The 22,544-nt window shown below is 37.4% G+C and overlaps 2 protein-coding genes across 6 annotated transcripts in view; one reads left to right on the plus strand and one right to left on the minus strand.

Moving 5' to 3' along the window:
- Positions 1 to 22,544, minus strand: part of LOC106133709 (alpha-1,6-mannosyl-glycoprotein 2-beta-N-acetylglucosaminyltransferase) — a 35,952-nt gene that overhangs the window by 12,467 nt on the left and 941 nt on the right. For 3 of the 5 annotated variants that reach the window (XM_013333521.2, XM_013333524.2, XM_060952245.1), the window contains exons 2-5: positions 16,225 to 16,466; positions 13,992 to 14,060; positions 11,305 to 11,403; positions 10,472 to 10,611 (exon numbers count right to left, since the gene is read on the minus strand). In XM_013333521.2, the coding sequence (XP_013188975.1) occupies positions 10,472 to 10,611; positions 11,305 to 11,403; positions 13,992 to 14,060; positions 16,225 to 16,339 (423 nt within the window). In that variant the 5' untranslated portion in view covers positions 16,340 to 16,466. The remainder of the gene's footprint in view (positions 1 to 10,471; positions 10,612 to 11,304; positions 11,404 to 13,991; positions 14,061 to 16,224; positions 16,467 to 22,544) is intronic. The other 2 variants (XM_013333522.2, XM_060952246.1) reach the window with 1 other exon arrangement.
- Positions 1,572 to 9,215, plus strand: LOC132903541 (uncharacterized; the record flags this gene model as incomplete). Its single annotated transcript, XM_060952107.1, has 7 exons — positions 1,572 to 1,765; positions 2,768 to 2,918; positions 3,707 to 3,808; positions 4,335 to 4,486; positions 5,292 to 5,363; positions 8,248 to 8,362; positions 8,973 to 9,215. Coding segments are annotated over 7 exons (1,029 nt in total), but the record flags the coding sequence as incomplete, so codon positions are not given.

Consider the following 22,544-nt stretch of genomic DNA (forward strand, 5'->3'; position numbering starts at 1 on the left):
CAGAACCAACAGTCTCGAAAATACTGATAGGCCACGTTCAACTGTTAAGCTTACTGATAGAATTGAGATTCAAATAGTGACAGGTTGCAGCCCATCGCCTAAAAGAATAATCCCAAGTTTACAAGTCTATCCCTTAGTCGCCTTTTACGACATCCATGGCTAAGTTCAGCTGTATAGTTTTATTATATAATGGAATTGAGATTCAAATAGTGATAGGTTGCAAGTCTACATGAATCTCAAGTTTATTAGCCTATCCGTTAGTCACCATTAAACTACTTCATCAATTTAGTCAGTCGCCTTTTACGACATCCATGTAAAATACAAATATTTATTACATTTCATGTCAGAGAAGAGATTAGGAACGAGATGGAGTGGTCCTATTCTAAAGAGCCGGAGAGACAAATATTAATTTTATACTTTTATGCGGTATACATTGTAATAAAAAATTATCTCGTTTTTTTTTGGCTCGTAACAGTTTAATAATAGGTTGAATAACCTTAGAATATTTTGTCTTCTTTCGTCCAAGAATCATTGTCACATAAAAAAAAAAAACAATTTCACCAAACGCCAATGACAAGCTGTCAATCGTTGTAACACAATTTTTATGTATTTTTATTTAAATTATTTAATTTATAACTGAAATGTCTGATGAAGAAATAGTTGTCGTACGTATTATTTGTTAAACTTTATCACAGAACTTGATGACGCTTTGGTTAAGTAGAATTCGTCCGGTATCATTCCATGCTCTTACGGTGTGGGAAAACGTCTTGTGAAAACCTGCACATTCAGACAACTAGATGTGTAAACGTGATCCCAGCTAGATAAAGATCCACTACACTTATAACTCACTTCTCTCTGCCTGCATAGTCGTATTCAGAGACACATTATACAGAAAAGAATTTTTCTATAAGTACCAATTTTGACGTTAGACTAAACCTTACATATTAAAGGAAACCGCATTAAAATCGGTGCAATCGTTATCGCGTTATGCGAATACAAACATAAAGATAGACAGACAATCAGAAATTCTAAAAACCACATTTTTGGCTTCTGTTAGTCTTATTTAGATTCCCCATATCGATTTTTTTGGCATCGTTAGTTTACAATTTTATTATATTTATTTATTGTATTTATTTTAAACTTCATTGAACAAGAAAATTTACAAAAGGCGGAATTAATGCCTTTTGGCATTCTCTACCAGTCTACCAGCTGACCAAACAGAAAAAAGTTGGTGGGGCGATAATGTGCACTTGCATACTGCATAATGGACGAATGTATGGATGTATTCATTCAAAATTCAAATTCAAAATTTTTATTCATTATTATAGGATACTTCATATCGCTTAATAATTGTCAAAACGTATGGTTTAACAACATTGGTTGACGTCAAATAAATTACTTAAAACTAAGTTGACTCCCGCTTCCAAGGCAGTGCAGAAGAAGCGGTAACACACTGCACTGCAGCATTTCTTCAACAACGTCAACTTCACAATATCAATTAAACTTAGAATAGAATGTGGACGAGGGAATACATTGTTCAGATTAATATATATATACATATATATTATTCTATTCCCATCCACAAACAGAAAAGAAAGAAGTCCGAGGCGCCCCCGCCGCCGCGGAGGAAGAAAAAGCTTCACATACCGCGTAGAGCGCCATCTATAGTGGTGCCTCCGAGGCAGGTCGTGTACCCGTCGCCTGATAAGACCACGTGCGCGGAATGCACCTGCTACCCTAAGGAGGACCCTTATGTTAGACCCAAGTGAGTCTTTATTACTAAGGTCTTTAAGTCTAATATGACTAATGGCTACCTAGACACTGCCGTACTGGGTCCAAAAACTTGGAATAAGAAGTAAGTAATCTGTATTAAAGACTATAGATATACAAATTGTCAAACACTATATAAAAATTGTAAAAACAACTATAGCGCGTTTTAATATGGCAGCACGCCATCTAGTGTAAAAAATGGAAAACTAATCCGACAACTTCATTTACATAAATAGCTGAACGTGCCCTTCAGTCTTTTAACATTTTAATAAAAAGATCAACTCAAAGATTGTTGGCTCTGTCTACTCTTATAAGGGAAAAATACATCATATGAATGTATGTACTTTTTTCTCAATCATCAGTTCGCACGATTTTTTTGGCATGATCGTCGCATAAATTTTCTCATACAAATCGTTACCCAAGAAAGTAATTTTAGCAAAAAAAATAAGTGCGAAATGTAACGCCATTAAACTATATGGAAGCCCGTATGGACTCAATCAACGACTGCTTCTTTGATACATACATACATACATACATACATACATATGGTCACGTCTATGTCCCTTGCGGGGTAGACAGAGCCTGCTATTTGGCTTAATGATAGAATTGAGATTCAAATAGTGACAGGTTGCTTGTCTGTCGCCTAAAAGAAGAATCCCAAGTTTATAAGCCTATCCCTTAGTCGCCTTTCACGACATCCATGGGAAAGAGATGGAGTGGTCCTATTCATAATGGTGCCGGGAACCACACGGCACTTAATCCTGGTAAAACAATTGCGTAGAGCGACTGCCGCCTGACCTGGTTACCGAGAACGCCGAAAACCAGACCCAGTGGAAAGAGACCCTAAGAGACCCCGCAGGAGACATAGACGTGACCATATGTATGTATGTATGTATTAAATCTTAAAAGACACAACTCTTCTAGGAAGGAAGGAGGAAGATAATTCGCAACCGACTCCATAACTATTCAAATACACAAAGTTATTATTTTTTTTAAGGAAACTAAACCCATGCCTAAAGACTCCGTTGACCCTGTACGAATTGGCAGCAGAAGTGGTCGAACAGCTGAACTTCCCAGCAGCCTTCACCTGGAGCGAGGAAGACGTGGTGAAATGGATGTCTGAGGAGCTGGGACTGCCGCAATATAAGGTATCTATTTCATCCTTATATTTAGGCATGTGCCGTGTGGTTCCCGGCACCGATATAATAAAAGAATTGGACCACCCCACCTCGTTCTCATGGATGTCGTAAAAGGCGACTAAAGGATAGGCTAATAAACTTAGTTCTGGTTGCATCCTCACGGAGAGGAGCCCGGGATATGCCTTTGACCATGGATCCTGGATTGGGTGAGTCAGGTTTACACGCGAAGCGACTTCCATCTGACTTCCGCAACCTTTGCAGGTAACCCTAACCCGTATTGGATCCATGGTTACACATCCAGTTGCCTGAATGGTACGTTTTGGTAGTGCCGTGTGGTTCCCGGCACCATTACAAAAAAGAATAGGACCACTCTATCTCTTTCCCACTGATGTCGTAAAAGGCGACTAAGGGATAGGCTAATAAACTTGGGATTCCTCTTTTAGGCGATGGGCTAGCAACCTGTCACTATTTGAATCTCAATTCTATCACTAAGCCAAACAGCTGAGCGTGGCCTATCAGTCTTTTCAAGACTGGTGGCTCTGTCTACCCCGCTAGGGATATAGACGTGATCATATGTATGTATGTATGGTACGTTTCCTCACGATGTTTCCTTCACCGTACGAGCATCGGTTAGTATTCAAACTAATGTACATAACTTAGAATATAGTCATTCGTACATGACCGAGGTGGGATTTGAACCTGTGCCTTTCTGCGCATCACGCATTTTAACCGGGTATCACCGACGCTGTCGATGTCGTTTGCTTATCAGACCCATCATTATGTAATCATTGTTACAGGAATGCATAACGGACAATCACATAGATGGCATGAGACTGCTGATGCTGGAAGACCCCTCACGGCCTCCAATGATCAACATACATTACTTCGATCATATTAAGGTCAGAAATCCCAACTTATATTATGAACTAGCTGTGCCCGCGACTTCGCCCGCGTGGAATAGTTGTTGTCGTCAAGGATGAATTATTTTCCCCGTTTTTTTTCACATTTTCCATTTTTTCTTTGCTCCTAAAGTTGCAGCGTGATATTATATAGCCGTAAGCCTTCCTCGATAAATGATATATTCAGCACAAAAATATTTTTTCTTAGATGAGTTAGATTAGATCTTTTTTCTGAGATTAGCGCGTAAGAAGAAGAAAGAAAGGAAATAATTTATTATGACAATCACAGCTCATCTCACAAAAAAGTATTTATACCTATAGGTGAATACCATAACAGCTCCTGGCTTAGTGATACGCTGATCACGTTCAGCACTGATTTAAAGCCAGAAGAAAACCGTTGTAGCAAGACGGCCACATAAAAAAAAAGAATAGAAAAATGACCAACATTTATAATTATAATTAAAAAATTTTGACTCTTCTCCAAAGAGAACACGGGCGCCATATTTTTATTTATTTTTTATTTCAGCTCATATCTGGCGGGATACGCAAACTATACGGCACAGACTTCATCAAGTTCTCCAGGAGCGTCGGTCTGCCCCCACGGTACCCCCTGACGCATTGCACTTGGTTCAAATCCCGGACTGGACCTTCTTGGGGAATCAGGAAGAATTGGACGAGGTAAGTATAACATGCAAAGGGATAGATTCATCTAAAGCAGCTTCTACTTTCATCCAATTCGGGTAAGTTTTCCCCATAAGGATTCGAGGTCACATGGGAGTCATGGGTTCGTGTACCTGAGGGGCGCGGAGACGCGACTTCGCCGCCATTTTGAATTTTCTCAATTTTTTTTTATTCTACGCCCTAAATATACCTCATTAAATGCAATTCCTCAATGAATATGAACGTATCCAAAATGGTCTTCTACTATTTGTGAAGGACTTGTTCATGTGAAGTTGATGCAAAGCATTGAATCTCAAAGCAATGACCTTTTTGTTTCATTTCATTTCTGTCATATAAATAAATAAATATATACGGGACAACTTACACAGATTGAGTTAGCCTCGGAAGTAAGTTCGAGACTTGTGTTACGAGATACTAACTCAACGGTACTATATTTTATAATAAATACTTATATAGATAAACATCCAAGACCCAGGCCAATCAGAGAAAGTTAGTTTCTCATCATGCCCTGGCCGGGATTCGAACCCGGGACCTCCGGTGTCACAGACAAGCGCACTATCGCCGCGCCACAGAGGCCGTCTAAATCAAATAACCTACCACATTAGGCGAATTTGAATAACTTTTCGCTACTACTTTCTGAAGGAGGACACTAATTATACTCCCTTTTTTAGGTTTGCTAGCGACTCATATAGATATTAGAAACAATGTTAATCTAATCTTTTATTACCATCTAAAAATCAACATAATTGCATTATGGATGCAAGTTCATTGCTCTCAATTTTTTTTTTAAATCTGTTAACAGATTAGATATATTAAGATGGATGAAGATTGTCATGCCGGCGCCTGTTTACATGAACCACTGGGATCTAGTTTGGTAAGAAACTATGTAATAAGCAGAAATCGGAATAGGTAGATTGAATTGGGGTCAATGAACTGAAACGTATATATTAATATGGACATGCCTCCGTCCGAGATTGCAGGATTTGTAAATTATTAAGATTTTTTCCGGAATTTTTACATGTGGGATGAAGAATATATTAGTGGTAGCTGATTTCCCCCGACTTCGTTCACGTAAATTGTAGTCCTATGTTACCCGCGGACAATGTAGTTTACTGTAAGTGTAAGTACTGAAATGGAATCCCGGAAAAGAGGCTTATCTATGTTATGCTTTCTATGGTAATTCATGATGCAAGTACATAAATTCAATCTACCTATTCCGATCTCTGGTAATTAGATGTATTTGTAGATTTCAGTTTTCCTGTATTAGTTTTATTTAGATTTATTTTAGTTTTATATAATTTTAATTTGTTACTATCTTTACTAATATTATAAAGCTGAAGAGTTTGTTTGTATGAACGCGCTAATCTCAGGAACTACTGGTTCGAATTGAAAAATTCTTTTTGTGTTGAATAGACCATTTATCGAGGAAGGCTTTAGGCTATATTACATTACGCTGCAACGCTCAATGATGCCAAAAATAACTATTCCACGCGGACAGAGTCGCGGGCACAGCTAGTTTCTTATAAGAAACTAATAAACAATTACTTTCGGGACATACACAGCCTTTATATATAAACTAAATGCGCACCGGGGCTTCGTTCCCGTGAGTATTTCAGGATAAAAAGTACCTTGTGTACTAAATTTGGGAAATTTCAAAGGTAGGTTTTGTTGTACTTAATTTGGGAATTTCTAGAAAAAAGTAGGCTGTTTTTTTTAACATAGATACCTTTAATTAATATTAGTCGGAATTGAAATTCATGCTAGATTGATACATACGAAAGTAAGTTTATTTGTTTGTTGTCTCTTTACGGGTTATCTTCTGAACCGTACAAACATACATACATATGGTCACGTCTATATCCCTTGCGGGGTAGACAGAGCCAATAGTCTTGAAAAGACTGAACGGCCACGTGCAGCTATTTGGCTCAATGATAGAATTGAGATTCAAATAGCGACAGGTTGCTAGCCCGTCGCCTTAAAAAGAATCCCAAGTTTGTAAGCTTATCCCTTAATCGCCTTTTACGACATCCATGGGAAAGAGATGGAGTGGTCCTATTCTTTTGTATTGGTGCCGGGAACCACACGGCACATCGTCTGAACCGTCTTTACAAGAATCCCAATAAAATATTAAATGGTCTATAGATTGAGCTTTGAAAAGCTGGAAGTCTCATGAATTCATAAACTTCTATATAGCAGTCGAGTAAAACGAATTAATCTGAACTGCAAATGTTACACATTTCTTAAAATGAGGAATTAACTTAAATGTCAGACAAAGGTCGACAGGGGTTGCAACGTCGTGCTTGAATTTTAATGATGCCATGGGTTTTATACATAGTAATATGTTTTACGTAAAAGATGTCGTAAAAGGCGATTACGGGACAGGCTTATAAACTTGGCAACCTGACACTATTTGAATCTCAATTCCATTATAAAGCCACAAAGTGGAAGCCTATCCCTTAGTCGCCTTTTACGACATCTATTACGTTAAACATATTACTGTGCACAAAACCCATGGATAGTAATCATTTATTGTACAATTGTTTTATGAGCAATAAAGTTTTTTAATAAATTCCACCGGGATTCGAATCCACGACCAGGTCAAGAACAAACTACCTAACCATAAAAGAAGTTAATTTGGTAATGAAACTAAGGCCCCCGGGGTAATCAAGCTCAGCTATTACTCATTTTTATAGGAGCGTGACGTCACAACACTGTAAAACGCTACGTTGAAATTATAATACCACTAACTTTTGCCAGCAGCTTCGCCCGCGTCATTTTGGTTCCATCTACACAAAAGCGAATAGGCCCACCCCTCCCGTGGATGTCGTAAAAGGCGACTGAGGGATAGGCTTATATAGCTACTTGGGATTCCTCTTTTGGGCGATGGGCTGGCAACCTGTCGCTATTTGAATCTCAATTCTATCCGCTGAACGTGGCCTTTCAGTCTTGATGGCTGTCGGCTCCGTCTATCCCGCAGGGGATATAGACGCGATTATATGTTATGTTACCAAAACCGACGAATTTGACGCCGTCTCTAAAATAGCGACGAAATTAGCAACACCTACAAAAGAATTTTTCGCAATTCCCACGGTAATTATAGTAATTACCATGATGAAAATTACCAATGCCTTTCTCCAGACTCTTAATTATATACATGCAAAATTTCAAGATGACTGGTTCAGAAGACGAAGCGTAAAGAGAAGAGGTTACAAACAAACTTACTTTCGCATTTAAAATATTAGTTCGGTCTATTGACATTGTAGGTGAGGTCAATTTATATTGCATTAGGTATTGCCCTAGAGAATGCAATATATTTACTTTGTATAATTTAGGTACTTACTGAATTAAAGGCAAACCATTGTCTTTTTATTGAAAAAGAAATAAATACATACGACGTATCACGTCTATATCCCTTGGGGGTAGAGAGCAAATAATCTTGAAAATACTGATAGGCCACGTTCAGCCGTTTGGCTTAATGATGGAATTGAGATTCAAATAGTGGCAGGTTGCTAGCCCATTGCCTAAAAGAAGCGTCCCAAGTTTATAAGCATATCCTGTAGTCGCCTTTTAAGGCATACATGGGAAAGAGATGGAGTGGTCCTATTATTCTTTTCTATTGGTGGCGGGAACCACACGGATATATTGATCGGAGATACTAACTGGCATTTTCAGAATATTCCGAAAGTATCGTTTGTTGAATGGAGAAGATAACTAAGGCGAACTATGGTCAAATTTGTTACATTTTTTGGTAATTTCAGGTATCAAAAGCCCGATTACCCCAAGGTCATGTTCGCGCGGGTTACAGACAAACACACACACGAACACATACCACGGTACAAAGCGATGAAGGAGACTATTTGCTATGAATATCAGGTATATACAAATGGAGATATTGAGATTCAAATAGATACAAGTTAAGTATACACTTATAACTATTTGATGTACTTCTTATGAGAAGAATCTTATCCCTCGATTGATTTAAAAATACATACATACATAAATATGGTCACGTCTATATCCCTTGCGGGGTAGACAGAGCCAACAGTCTTGAAAAGACCGAATGGCCACGTTCAGCTATTTGGCTTAATGATAGGAATTGAGATTCAAATAGTGACAGGTTGCTAGCCCATCGCCTAAAAAAGAATCCTAAGTTTGTAAGCCTATCCCTTAGTCGCCTTACGACATCCATGGGAAAGAGATGGAGTGATCCTATTCTTTCTTGTATTAGTACCGGGAACCACACGGCACTGATTTAAAAAATTGCAGCAGCTGGTACGACCTAATGTGTTGGACCAACATGGAAAGCACAATATGCGAGCAGTAAATACATATAATCACGTCTATATCCCTTGCGGGGTAGACAGAGCCAACAATCTTGAAAAGACTGATACGCCACGTTCAGCTGTTTGGCTTGATGATAGAATAACAGTTTTTAATATACGCAACACAAAACTTGATTTTTATTAACAACTTGTCGTTAAAGGTACCCAGGAAATTCAGGTTTCAAACAGGTATACCCGAGGAGGAACAACTGATCTGGATTGAACGGAGACAAGAACCGCCAAAACCGAAGAAGATGAAGAAGAAGCCAAAGAGAAAAGTAATAGTGCCGAGAGAGACTAACTTGATACCGAAAATGATTGATCCGACAGGACTCAAAGGCAAAGACTTGATTCTGGCCAGGAGGAAGATGGCGACGCCAAAATTTGCGCCGTCTGATCTTTAAGTGTTTTTTTTTAATATATATATATAAATGAATAAAAACACATTTGGAAATAATAAGGATTTCATTTATCCAAGGAATTGCTTCTGGTTACTAAAATTCAAAACTATCAGCTGGGTGACCGAGCGGTGTTCGGTGGACGTCAGAAAAGCAACAAAAAAAAATTGGAAAAACGGTACCTAAATAAACATGTGCATTGCTGGGTATCGAATCTGGGAACACCGACGTAAAAGCAGATCGCTCTGACCACTAGATCAACAGGTTCACGTGAAAAAATTGATTTTGGATGATCATGAAAAAACGAATTTGCCAAGGAATTTGTGCACCATTGCACATACTACGGATACAATTCTACTTCGGCCTTGTGATGTTATGACTCCTTTCTCAGTTACACATTATTTTGATTGATTGATTAACCGATACTCTTACGGTGAGGGAAAGCATCGCGAGGAAACCAGCACATTTTGGCAACTGTATGTGTAACGCTGATCAATTCGTTAAAATAAAAAAACAGAATACATACATACATATGGTCACGTCTATATCCCTTGCGGGGTATTCAGAGCTAATAGTCTTGAAGAGACTGAATGGCCACGTTCAGCTTTTTGGCTTAATAAAAGAAATGAGATTCAAGTAGTGACAGGTTTCAGGCCCATCGCCTAAAATACAGAATTTATGATGGTAAAAACATCTATATGTAACACAGACCTTTTAGCTTCCATAAGCATTATTCCTTTGCCAACATCGTCGACCGCAAAAAAAAAACAACATCTTTACGTCAGGTGGATGAAAGCAGGACACTTAAAACTAATAATGTAGGTTTGTACGGCAAAGATATAATAAAAATATATAAATTGACAGCTTTCATATTATTATAGTAGTTATTATAGCATTGTAGTAGTTCATATTATTATAGCATATTGTAGTGCTAGTATTTGTCATCTTTACTAATATTATAAAGCTGAAGAATTTGTTTGTTTCTTTGTCTGTACGCGCTAATCTCAGGAACTAGTGGTTCAAATGAAAAATTCTTTTTTGTGTTGAATAGACGCTGCAAATATTAGGAGCGAAGAAATAATGGAAAATGAAAAAAAAAACGGGGAAAATTATTAATCCTTGAGGGCTTCAATGATGCCCACAATAACAATTCCACGCGAACAAAGTCTCGGGCACGGCTAGTGAGCTATAAACCTTGTATGAATTCTCACAGTATCGACTAAATTTTAAAAAATTATGAAGTAAACATACAAAAAGCTCACCTGGATGGCTATGATGAGTGTGTCATTTTGTACCGGACCGAATATATCTTCGTTGTAAATTGTTTGCGCGTCATTGTTCCTCTGTATGGCTCGCCTTATGTCCGTAATGTTTCTCAACACTGATTTTTCTGTCGAATTTCCTGAAAATATATATATATATATTTTCTACATACATTCATATAAAGGTTGGCCGTGTGGTTACCGGCACCAATAAAAAAAAAAGAATAGGACCACTCCATCTCGTTCCAATGGATGTCGTAAAAGGCGACTAAGGGATAGGCTTTTAAACTTGGGATTCTTCTTTTAGGCGATGGGCTAGCAACCTGTCACCATTCGGGTCTCAATTCTATCATCAAGCCAAAAAGCTGAACGTGGCCTATCAGTCTTTTTGGGACTGTTGGTTCTGTCTACCCCGCAAGGGATATAGACGTGACTATATTTATTCATATAAAGTGCGTTTCTCATGCCAGGGCATGGGCCGGGATTCGAACCCGGGACCTCCGGTGTTACAGACAAGCGCACTACCGCTGTGCCACAGAGGCCGTTAATTATTTAGTTTGATTTTTTCCTATTTTTATCTTTGTGTGGATGCCAACACCAATAGAAAAAAGAATAAGACTACTCCATCTCGTTCCCATGGATGTCGTAAAAGGCGACTAAGGGATATGGTAATAAAGATGGGATTCTTCTTATTGGCGATGGGCTAGCTAACTGTCACTATTTCAATCTCAATTCTATAATCAAGCCAAACGTGGTCAATCAGTCTTTTCGAATCTATTGGCTCTGTCTAGCCCGCAAGGGATATAGACGTGATATATCATTTTTTTACTCACCACTTGCGTTTCTGGCATGCACGGTCAGGTACTTGTGAAGTTCGGGCGGCACCAACCTCAGGACCTGCTCCGAGGTTTCATTGGCGTTCATCAGCTCTTCTGTTGACAAGATTTTGATGTAATACTTTTGATGTAATAATAGTAATACAATAATACATGTTTTTTAATGTAGACAATGTGCATTCGTCCACGATTTAGATTTAAGAGATCAATATTTGTAAATTGACGTCCTATGAAAATGCTGCAGTGTAGTTTGTTCCGCCGCTTCTTCTACACATGCGCTTTGGAAGCAGGTAGTAGTTATAATTAGATTTAAGTTATGTGACGTCAATAAGTGATACCTTGTATCCAATTTTGAAAATAAATCTATTCTATTCTATTCTATTCTAATAGTTCTGTATTTTCAAATGTGCCGTGTTGTTTCCGAAAAAAAAAGAATAGGACCACTACATCTCTTTCCCACGGATGTCGTGAAAAGCGATAAAGGGATAGGCTTATAAACTTGGGATTCTTCTTTTAGGCGATGGCCTAGCAACCTGTCACTGTTTGAATCTCAATTCTTTCATTGAGCCAAACAGCTGAGCGTGGCCTATCAGTTTTTTCAAGGCTGGTGGCTCTGTTTACCCCGCTAAGAATATCGACGTGATTAAATGTATGCACGTATGTATTTTTAAATCACTACATAGTATAAAACAAAGTCGCCCATTTTGTCTGTAGTCCCTTCGTATGCATAAAACTTTAAAACTACGCAACGGATTTTGATGCGGTTTTCACTAATAGAAAGAGTATTTTCTCCGACAGGTTTTTATATATAATTGAAATACATTGAAACTATATTAGCTGAGTTATAGCGATTTATGTCCAAGAAGTCAGAAAAAAAATCTAATTGAAGATTGCATTTGTGCGTGCGCCGCTTATACCGTTGGATACAAGTAAGAACAATGTATAGCAAAAACATTGGTCTTTATTAGTTCTACAAAAAAGTCCGCGATGACATATATCCAGCTTTTTTATTTAAGTCACAAAAACTACTTTTCTGTATTAAAAAAACATTTAATTCGTTGGGTGATGTTTAACTGGTGATATAACCAATAATACATATATCCTTATCAAAATAATTAAGTTCATGATCACGAGCATTTAATTTAGATTATTTTTGCAGTTTACAGTGTGTTATTTAGACATATCCCTAACATCCCTAACATTTTAATATTTTAAACGCGGTTAAGGGAAAGAGAAGTTATTGTGAATTGAAAATTAGTATCCAATATGTGTTGGTGCGTTGACTGTATTTGTCGAAGTAGCGGGATACACGCAAACGAAGTTGCGCGGGTCAGCTAGTAAATATATATGTATACTAGCTTTTGCCCGCGGCTTCGCCCGCGCAAATGTATAAATTTCATGTGTCCAACAATAAAAATGCAGAAGTTTCATACAAACTTGCAACCCCTATTTCACCCCCTTAGGAATAGAATTTCCAAAAATCCTTTCTTAGTGGATCCCTCCTAATTAAAATCTACCTTCCTGTCAAATTTCATCTTTATTGGCTCAGTAGATTTTGAGATTTCGTGATTCCTAAGTGATTGTTTTTCGCTTTTATATATATAGATAAGGGACTAATTACACAAATTGAGTAAGACTCGAAGTAAGTTGTGTTGTGTTACGAAATATTAACTAAACGATACTTTATTTTATGATAATTATTTATATATCCTATGCGGGGGTAGACAGAGCCGTGTTGAAAAAAACTGAAAGGCCACGTTCAGCTGTATGGCTTCATAATGGAATTGAGATTCAAATAGCAGGTAGGTTTATTCGTGTAAAAACCTGACTCACTTAATCCAGGATCCATGGTCAAAGGCATACCCCGGGCTCCTCTCCAGAGTGGCGAGGATACAACCCGGACTAAAGCCAGGAGGAAGAAGAATCAATCATTGCTTTTGAGGAACTAAATATGTGGACAATAGTTGCGGCATGTAAGTATATCACTGATATAAAAAACAACATAATGACAATGGTGACGATATAATCATTGTTAGCATAATAACAGCTGTGTTGTTATATATATATATATACATATACATATACATATGGTCACGTCTATATCCCTTGTGGGCAAGACAGAGCCAACAGTCTTGAAAAGACTGAAAGGCCACGTTCAGCTGTTTGGCTTAATGATAGAATTGAGATTCAAATAGTGACAGGTTGCTAGCCTAGCATCGCCTAAAAAACGAATTTCAAGTTTGTAAGCCTATCCCTTAATCGCTTTTTACGACATTCATAGGAAAAAGATGGAGTGGTCCAATTCTTTTTTGTATTTATGCCGGGAAGCACACGGCTAAGTTTAGTTGATTGTAACAATTATTATACGCCTTGTAAATGTGACACTTAATCACATAATAAACTTGTGTATCTAACTTTACAGGCGTGACATGACATAACCCTTTTCTAAAATAAAAGAATAATAAAAAAAAGTTATTACGAGATATAAAGTAAAGTAGTTCTAGTGATCATGATTCTTGAGTATATTTCTATAGACCTTACGTAGAAACTTTTTCACCAATCAAATCACACACTTACCTCGATGATATAAAAATTAATGGCCAACCATACAAAAAAGCACAAACTACATGCAATGCGAGACGAACACATAAAAAAAAAATTAAAGAAAAAAAAAATAGAAAAACCTTTTCCAGGCAATTCAGATATAGCGTCTCCATTCGACATGCCTCGATAAACGACACTTTCGGAATATTCTGAAAATGCAAGTTAGTATCTCCGATCAATATATCCGTGTGGTTCCCGGCACCAATAGAAAAAAGAATAAGATCACTCCATCTCTTTCCCATGGATGTCGTAAAAGGCGACTAAGGGATAGGCTCTTTTAGGCGCTGGGCGCTGGGCTAGCAACCTGTCATTATTTGAATGTCAATTATATAATTAAGAAACAGCTAGCTGAATGTGGCCTTTCAGTCTTTTGATGACTGTTGGCTCTGTCTACCCCGCAAGGATTAAAGACGTGATTATATGTTATGTTATCAATAAATGATCGATGGTTATATTGGAGTTAGTATAGCTAAAAGACCCGAGTACAATAAATGCAGCTCAAAAGCGGGCCCTCATGGGGTCTTTTTAATCCAATATTGGATAAGGCATTTGTCTGTCTTCAATGTCTCCTGATGGTGAGTGACGATGAAGACGAAGATGATACATGCATATCCATGAGATACCCATTTATTCTACTTTTGAATGTGCGCGGACAGAACTTGTCGTGGAATATTGTAACAGAAGAAACTCTTCTTGCCGTGTGGTTCCCGGCACCAATACAAAAAATAATAGGACCACTCCATCTCATTCCCATGAATGTTGTAAAAGGCGACTAAGTGATAGGCTTAGAAACTTGCGATTCTTTTTTAGTCGATGGGCTAGCAACCAGTCACTATTTGAATCTCAATTCTATCATTAAGCCAAACAGCTGAACGTGGCCATTCAGTCTTTTCAAGACTGAATGGCCACGTGGCTCTGTCTACCCCGCAAGGGATATACGACTTGACCATATGTATGTATGTATGTAAGAAACTCTACGAATTTAACACAGTGAATTGAAACGCCGTCCCGCGCTCGAACTGCTGTGCCGCGCCGCAGTGTGACTGCTTTGAAGATTTTCTTGTATTACAAATAATTGCGGGCCCGCTTTGAGACTGCGCTGATTTCGAGCTGATTTTGTTGGTCTCAAGTCTTTAAAGTAGTTATACATATGTTTGGTTAAAATGGTTTCAATAAATAATTCTGATGGAATATGATTAGGATGCGGTTGAAACTACTATATGAAGCTTTTTTCTGCTGTTATACATTTATTTCGATCAAAATAATCATTTCCCTGTGTCTAATTGAAACATGCCGATGCGTACTGTCGGATTCAGATGTTATATAAGAACGACAAGTTTAAAATTTTCACCAAAGATACTTCGTAACCGATGTAATTTAACTTTGAATAATGTGAACAATATTATAATTTGACGGGCACTCTGTGGCGCAGCGGTAGTGCGCTTGTCTGTGACACCGGAGGTCCCGGGTTCGAATCCCGGCAAGGGCATGACGAGAAACGAACTTATTAAATTTGGTTTACAGATTAAAAACCCTTTGGTGAAAATCTTAACAAATCTACAAGCCTCATGCAATGCTATGGTTATTCTAAATTAATATTAATACGCCTACTAGCATCATACCACACCACTAAAACAAACCCCAAACTATATTAAACACTCCGATCTAAATTTTCAATTAATTTTTTTATACAATTACAACTTTAATTGTTACCGTTAAACTTAACCATGACGTAAACTATAATCACGACTATGGTGCAACTAGCTGTGCCCGCAACTTCGTCCGCGTGGAATAGTTATTTAGGGCATCATTGAAGCCCAAAATAACTATTCCTGAGATTAGCGCGTTCAAACAAACAAACTCTTCAGCTTTGTAATATTAGTATAGATCACCACTAGTCAAATAGCTACTTCGTAAGTCGCATTGCCAATATATTGAAATCAGTAAAACAAAGACCTTATTACAAGTAGTATTAATCTTAAAATCCAAAAACAAAATGCCTCCTGCTGTTCGCTGGTTCAAATGGAGCGCTCTGATTGGCCAGACCGCTCAAATATTTTCGCGCCATACAATTTTTTTTAATTCGGACGCTGTTACTTACATAGAAGTAGGTAACTAATAAAAGTAGCAATACTAGGTTTTATTTTCAAAAAAACCAATTCACCACTTTTTATAATTACAATTTTGTTATTTTGATAAAATTGAGAGAACCAACTTCATTGCAAAGTAATACTCATTGGTGCGCAAGTTAACCCTGTGTTAATGTTGCTTATGTGCTAATCTACCATTTCAAAAATACAATACAACACATACCTCCATCTCTATAGATGCCGCCGCTTGAAGCTGACAGCATTATCTGCAGCCACAGGCAAAATAGTCCGAGTATGACCAATCCTCGAACCACAGACCCATATTTAACACGTGGCATCCTTCACACAAAATTTGGAAACATTTTACCCCTCCCCAGGATAATGCTTTTCAATTTCGATTAATCATTATCTTGTGGTCGGTAGATGGCGCTATGTGTTTTGACTGTGACAGCGCCGCTTCGGTTTCTGTAACAAAATTATTTTATCGTTAGTAATTTAAAAAAAAAAAGTTACTGCCTGCCTTACTTTTCCACCATGATCTGATCGGGAATCGACCCCGAGACCTTTTGGTTCAGAAATCGAACATCCACGCCCAACAGGTCGTAACTTTGTATAGACGTAAAAGGTTCATTAGGTGATAAGTTTACAACGTGTAAAAATTGCGTTTAATGAGATATTACGTAGTTGATTATGAGCGAAACATGAGCAAAGCAAGCCCGCAGACGAGACTAATTCCGTACAATGTCAAATGAGGCGCGATTCATAGGCTTAAGCGGAATCATAATATTTATAAGACCATAATTGAGTAGGGAATAGTATTAATTGCTGAACGAGGTCATTCAGTCTTTTCAAGACTGTTGGCTCTGTCTTCCCCGCAAAAGATATAGACATGACCATATGTATGTATGTATGTATAATTGAGTAGAAACAAAACTTTATGATTCTTAAGAAGGAATTCTTTTGGTTGCAGTCGGGTAAAATAAATCTTCGAATAATATCTCGATTCTTGGGATAGGATGGGATTCACTTCTACAGATTTGCATCAGATCCGTTTTTAACGCACCTTCTACAATGACGAGGTTATAATTTTCATAGGTATTTTTTCACTTTATTACATGACACCGTCACAAATGTTTCATGGCACGTGGCAGTTATTTTATTAAAACTGTCAAAACATCGCAACAAGGCTCAATAAATCAGACACGAAAAAATCACGTTGACTACGATACTATATATTACTTACACATGATTAATATATGAACATTCAAGAAACAATCCAATTTGTAATTCATTTCAATAAGTAAGGTCGTCTTAATCGAACTCTGGTCCAGAGCTATGAACTTAAACACTGAGTCAAACATTATTGTCAGTTCTCGTAAATACAATACAATATTTCATTGCATACGTATTTATCGCTAAAGCTTATGAAATACACCAATCACAAGTCCTTCGACAGCGAGTTTCTTGTTAGTGTGACATTTAGACAATTCATCGTTTGTCAATAATGAAGCACGAGTTATGTCCGTTGTATTCCCATTGTTTGCGCATGCTTTACCCTAAATAATGATTGGAACGAGAATTTTTAAGATAATTTCTGCGCAAGTTTACTTTTGCGACGTCGTCCTGGTCAAATAATTTGACTAACAATTAAAGAATCACTATGAGAAAATAAAACTGGCCCCAAAAGTGAACCTTGGGGGCCGCCAGAAAGTTAAAGCAAACAAGTTGAGCAACAACCATTTCCACGTACAACTTGAGTACTATTCTTATTAGGATTGATCTTTTCTAGAAAATACATGCACACCGAACTTTGTAACTCAAGTGCTTTATAACTCAAATGTCATCATTTTTTTCTTAAAGGCTTTTGAGAAGTCAATATCTAACCACCAAGACAAAACGTTACGTTACGTTACGATATGTTTGAGTCTTTTTTTTATATTCAAACATATAAAAAAAGACTCAAACATTACCTTTCCTAAGAATATCCAGACAAAATCAACTTAGTTATTCAATTCAAGCGTTTACATGCATGCACACGTCACCCACAAGTAGTAAACCTTGCATCACGTTAGCCTAAATGAAGAACGGATGGCCTCGCCAATTTGTTTTTGTACTCTTGGTTAAACAGTGTCATAATAGCAATTCTTAAATGGTTGTTATGCTACGCCGATTCTCAGCAATCATTGATGTAAATAAAAAAAAAAAACGTTGGAAGGGTAAAGACTAGAAAAAGTTACAATGATCAGCTCATTGAACGAAAAAGATTGCTCAGAATGGTCAGATCAGGCCAGAATTCACTAATACAATGTGGATGAAAAAAAGGACTAACTATACAGAGATCGTGAGAAATTGAGAGATGTAGTCTCTCTCGCTTGCTTCAACTCTGATCTGGAAGATCCATATAGCTGAACGTGGCCTATCAGTCTTTTCAAGACTGTTGGCTCTGTCTACCCCACAAGGGATATAGACGTGACTATATGTATGTACATATGTGAATGTATGTTTCTAACGTGCGGTAAAAATGTATCTTAGTTATTTTTAATTGTAAAATGTTGAGGCTGTTCTGTGTGAACTAAACCTAATAAGGTGCACTCTATATTTTTCCATCTGGTCTCAATTGACCCTTAGTTAGTGAAAACACCATCATTATCTCATTTGCCAACAACGCGAAATAATGCGTTTCCTGTGACAAATTGCCTACGGTTAATCATCATTAGTTGATCAGAATTTTGTATTACAATTGGTATATTTATAGAATCATTTTATGTCACTATATATATCGCGCCTTTAAGCCTATTTATAACTCGGTAATTTTAAGCGTGTATTTTTGAATGATATTACATTTTTTTTTACTGTTTTATTACTCAGTAACTGGTAACTTTTGGTAACCAGATATGAACATGGTTTTTTTTCATGCTTGGTAACCAGCTACTATATAAATTGATATAAAAAGTAATGCATGACACGCAACCATTTTTACAGATAAAATATATAATTATTTTCCTGTCCCGCAGTCAGATAACAATATGATACAAAACATTGATAACAATTATCATGTACAGAGTAAAACATAATTACTACAGCCCTTAATACGGCCGTGGTGTATTCCTTTGTCGTGTGGTTCCCGGCACAAATATAAAAAAGAATAGCACCACTCCATTTCTTAACCATGGATGTCGTAAAAGGCGACTAAGCGATAGGCTTATAAACTTGGGATTCTTCTTTAGTCGACGGGCTAGCAACCTGTCATAATCTCAATTCTATCATTAAACCAAACAGCTGAACGGCGCATATCAGATTTCCCAAAACTGTTGGCTCTGTCTACCACGCAAGGGATATAGACGTGATTATACGTATGTGTAAAAAATTAATAAAAAAACTTAAACTTCTTCTTCCACCTGGCTTTAGTCTCGGTTGCACCTTCACCACTCTAGAGAGGAGCCCGGGGTATGCCTTTGACCATGGACCCTGGATTGGGTGAGTCAGGTTTTTACACGAAACGACTCCCGTCTGACCTCCGCAACCTTTGCTGGTGTACCTAACTCGTATTGGATCGATCATCTACACCAGTTGCCTGAATGTGCAGGTTTATCCACGATGTTTTCAAACACCGTAAAAGCATCGATAAGTATAAACATTTGGGATTTGAATTTTTGTATTCCAGTTTTGAAGTTGGACCAAGACAAAGCGACAAAACCGCATTCAAATCGGAGCAATAGTTTTTGCGTAATGCGGCTACAAACATACAGACTGACAGTAATTCTAAAAACCACATTTTTGTTTGTTTACAAACAAACAAACAAATATGTGATTTTTAAAATTACTATATATATCTTTATTGCACAGAAATTTACAGTTACAAGATTTATTTCTTCACTGAATTATTTTTGAAAGAAAGAAAAGTAAGTTTTGGCTGCTGTTAATCTATACTAATATTATAATGCTGAAGAGTTTGTTTGTTTGTTTAACGCGCTAATCTCAGAAACTACTGGGTCGAATTGGAAAATTCTTTTTGCGTTGAATAGACCATTTATCAAGGAAGGCTTAAGGCTATATAACATCACGCTACAACTATAAGGAGCAAAGAAGTAATGGTAAATGTGAAAAAAAACGGGGAAAATTATTCATCCTTGAGGGCTTCAATGATGCCCAAAACAACTATTCCACGCGGACGAAGTCGCGGGCACAGCTAGTCTTATATAGATTCCCTTTATCGAATTTTGGTCAATATGTTTCAAATGCTGTCATCGCTCAGTTAAAATTTTATAATTTGCGTGGGTTTCCGAGCTCAACTATCGATGATTCGGCAACGCTACAATGCATAACTAGCGACCCGCCCCGGCTTCACACGCGTAGCATTTATACATATAAACCTTCCTCAGCAAAACCCTCTTTCCAACATTCCAAACAGGAACAAAATCCGTCCACAACTCTCCGAGGTTTGCGCATGCATACATACATACATACATACAGAGAGACAGTGCCGTGTGGTTCCCGGCACCAATACAAAAAAGAAGAGGACCACTCCATCTCGTTCCCATGGATGTCGTAAAAGGCGACTAAGGGATAGGCTTATAAACTTGGGATTCTTCTTTTAGGCGATGGGCTAGCAACCCGTCACTATTTGAATCTCAATTCTATCATTAAGCCAAACAGCTGAACGTGGCCTATCAGTCTTTTCAAGACTGTTGGCTCTGTCTACCCCGTAAGGGATAAAGACGTGATCATATGAATGTATGTATGTATACAGAGAGACAGACACGGGGGAGCGACTTTGCTTTATACTATGTAGTGACAGTTACACATTCAGTTATCCCACTACGTTTCCCTCAACATTTTGAGCGTCCGTTACCATACAAACATTCCAAGAATATTTTCCCAGAACAGTTAACGTTTAACGCATACAAATCAGCGAGGCAATTTTTATAAGAGTATAAAATAATGCAAACACAGAATGGCAACAAACGCACAACAGTATAAGATTTTTTTGGGTGATTATAGTTTTATCAAGTGTGTGGTATACAAGGAGAGTGTGGAGGGAAAGGTCGGAGTGGGAAGGCCTAGACGAACGTATCTTGATCAAATTAAGGACGCCCTAGCAAAGGGTCAGCTTGGATGAAAAGAGTTATGAATGTGGATGAAGCGAAGGAAGTATGCTAAGATCATGGCAAGTGGAAAGATGTAGTCTCTGCCCACCCCTCCGGGAGAGAGGCGTGATTTTATGTATGTATGATTATAGTTTTATAAACGTAAAACATATCACGTCTATATCCCTTGAAGAGTAGACAGAGCCAATAGTCTTGAAAATACTGATAAATCACGTTTGGTTGGCTATAGATAGAATTGAGATTTAAATAGTGACAGGTTGCTAGCCCATTGCCTTAATGAAGAATCCCAAGTCTATAAGCCTATCCCTGTCACTTATTACAAAATCAAAAATAGATATAAACATAATACACACATACATACACATAAACACAATCAAGTCTACATCCCTTGCTGGGTAGACAGAGCCAACGCTCCTGAAAGGCTGATAGGCCATGTTCAGCTGTTTGACTTTATGATAGAGTTGATATTCAAATAGACACAGGTCGATAGCCCATCTCCTAAAAAAATTATCTCAAGTTTATAAGCATATCCCTTAGTCTCCTTTTACGATATCCATGGGAAAGAAATGGATTGGTCCTATTTTTTTTTCTGCTGGTCCGGGAACCACAATGCAAACATAATATCATACTATTATTACATATAAACGTTTTTTATTTTTTTCTTTTGTATAAACAGAATTTTTATGACATGGTTGATGAATTTGAAGGTCTTAAAGTGGCTTCAAAAGCATGGGACAGAGAATTTTCATTTCACTTACACTTACTAGGCAACTTGTCATTTTGTTTTTATTTTTTAATTTATTTTAGAATATGACTTTGTGCCTCCACCTCGAAGATCTGCCACTTTCAGGTACACTATAGCATCATTAGTCATTATTAGAGGATTTTAACATTAATTTTCTGTCATAAAAGTTTCATTCTTTTAAATATATATTTTTATTCATTATTTTTAAAGATTCTTGTAGCTGTATACTTTTAATATAAGCTTGCATAAAGAGAGTTAGATGTGGTTATAGAAACAGAAGTATGCAGATGGAAAGATGTAGTCCATGCCTAGTCTCCGGGAAAGAGGTGTGATTTTATGTATGTATATTTATTTCACAACTTATGATCAATTATAAGTGAGGAATAAATAAATATAAACGGGAAAAATTACACAGATTAAGTTACCCTCAAAGTAATTTCAAGACTTGTGTTACGAGATACTAACTCAATGATACTATATTTTATAATAAATACTTTAATAGATAAACATCCAAGACGCAGGCCAATCAGAAAAAGTTCTTTCATGCCCTGGCCGGGATTCGAACCCCAGACCTCCACTGTCACAAACAAGTGTACTACTGCTGCACCACAGGCAGCCAAATATTAATAATATATGGATATATGGATATAATATATGGTATACAAAGAATCTGTGAAGATTACCCCTGCT

This window comes from Amyelois transitella, chromosome 28, assembly GCF_032362555.1.
Source record: "Amyelois transitella isolate CPQ chromosome 28, ilAmyTran1.1, whole genome shotgun sequence".
NCBI classification, from domain to species: Eukaryota; Metazoa; Arthropoda; class Insecta; order Lepidoptera; family Pyralidae; genus Amyelois; species Amyelois transitella.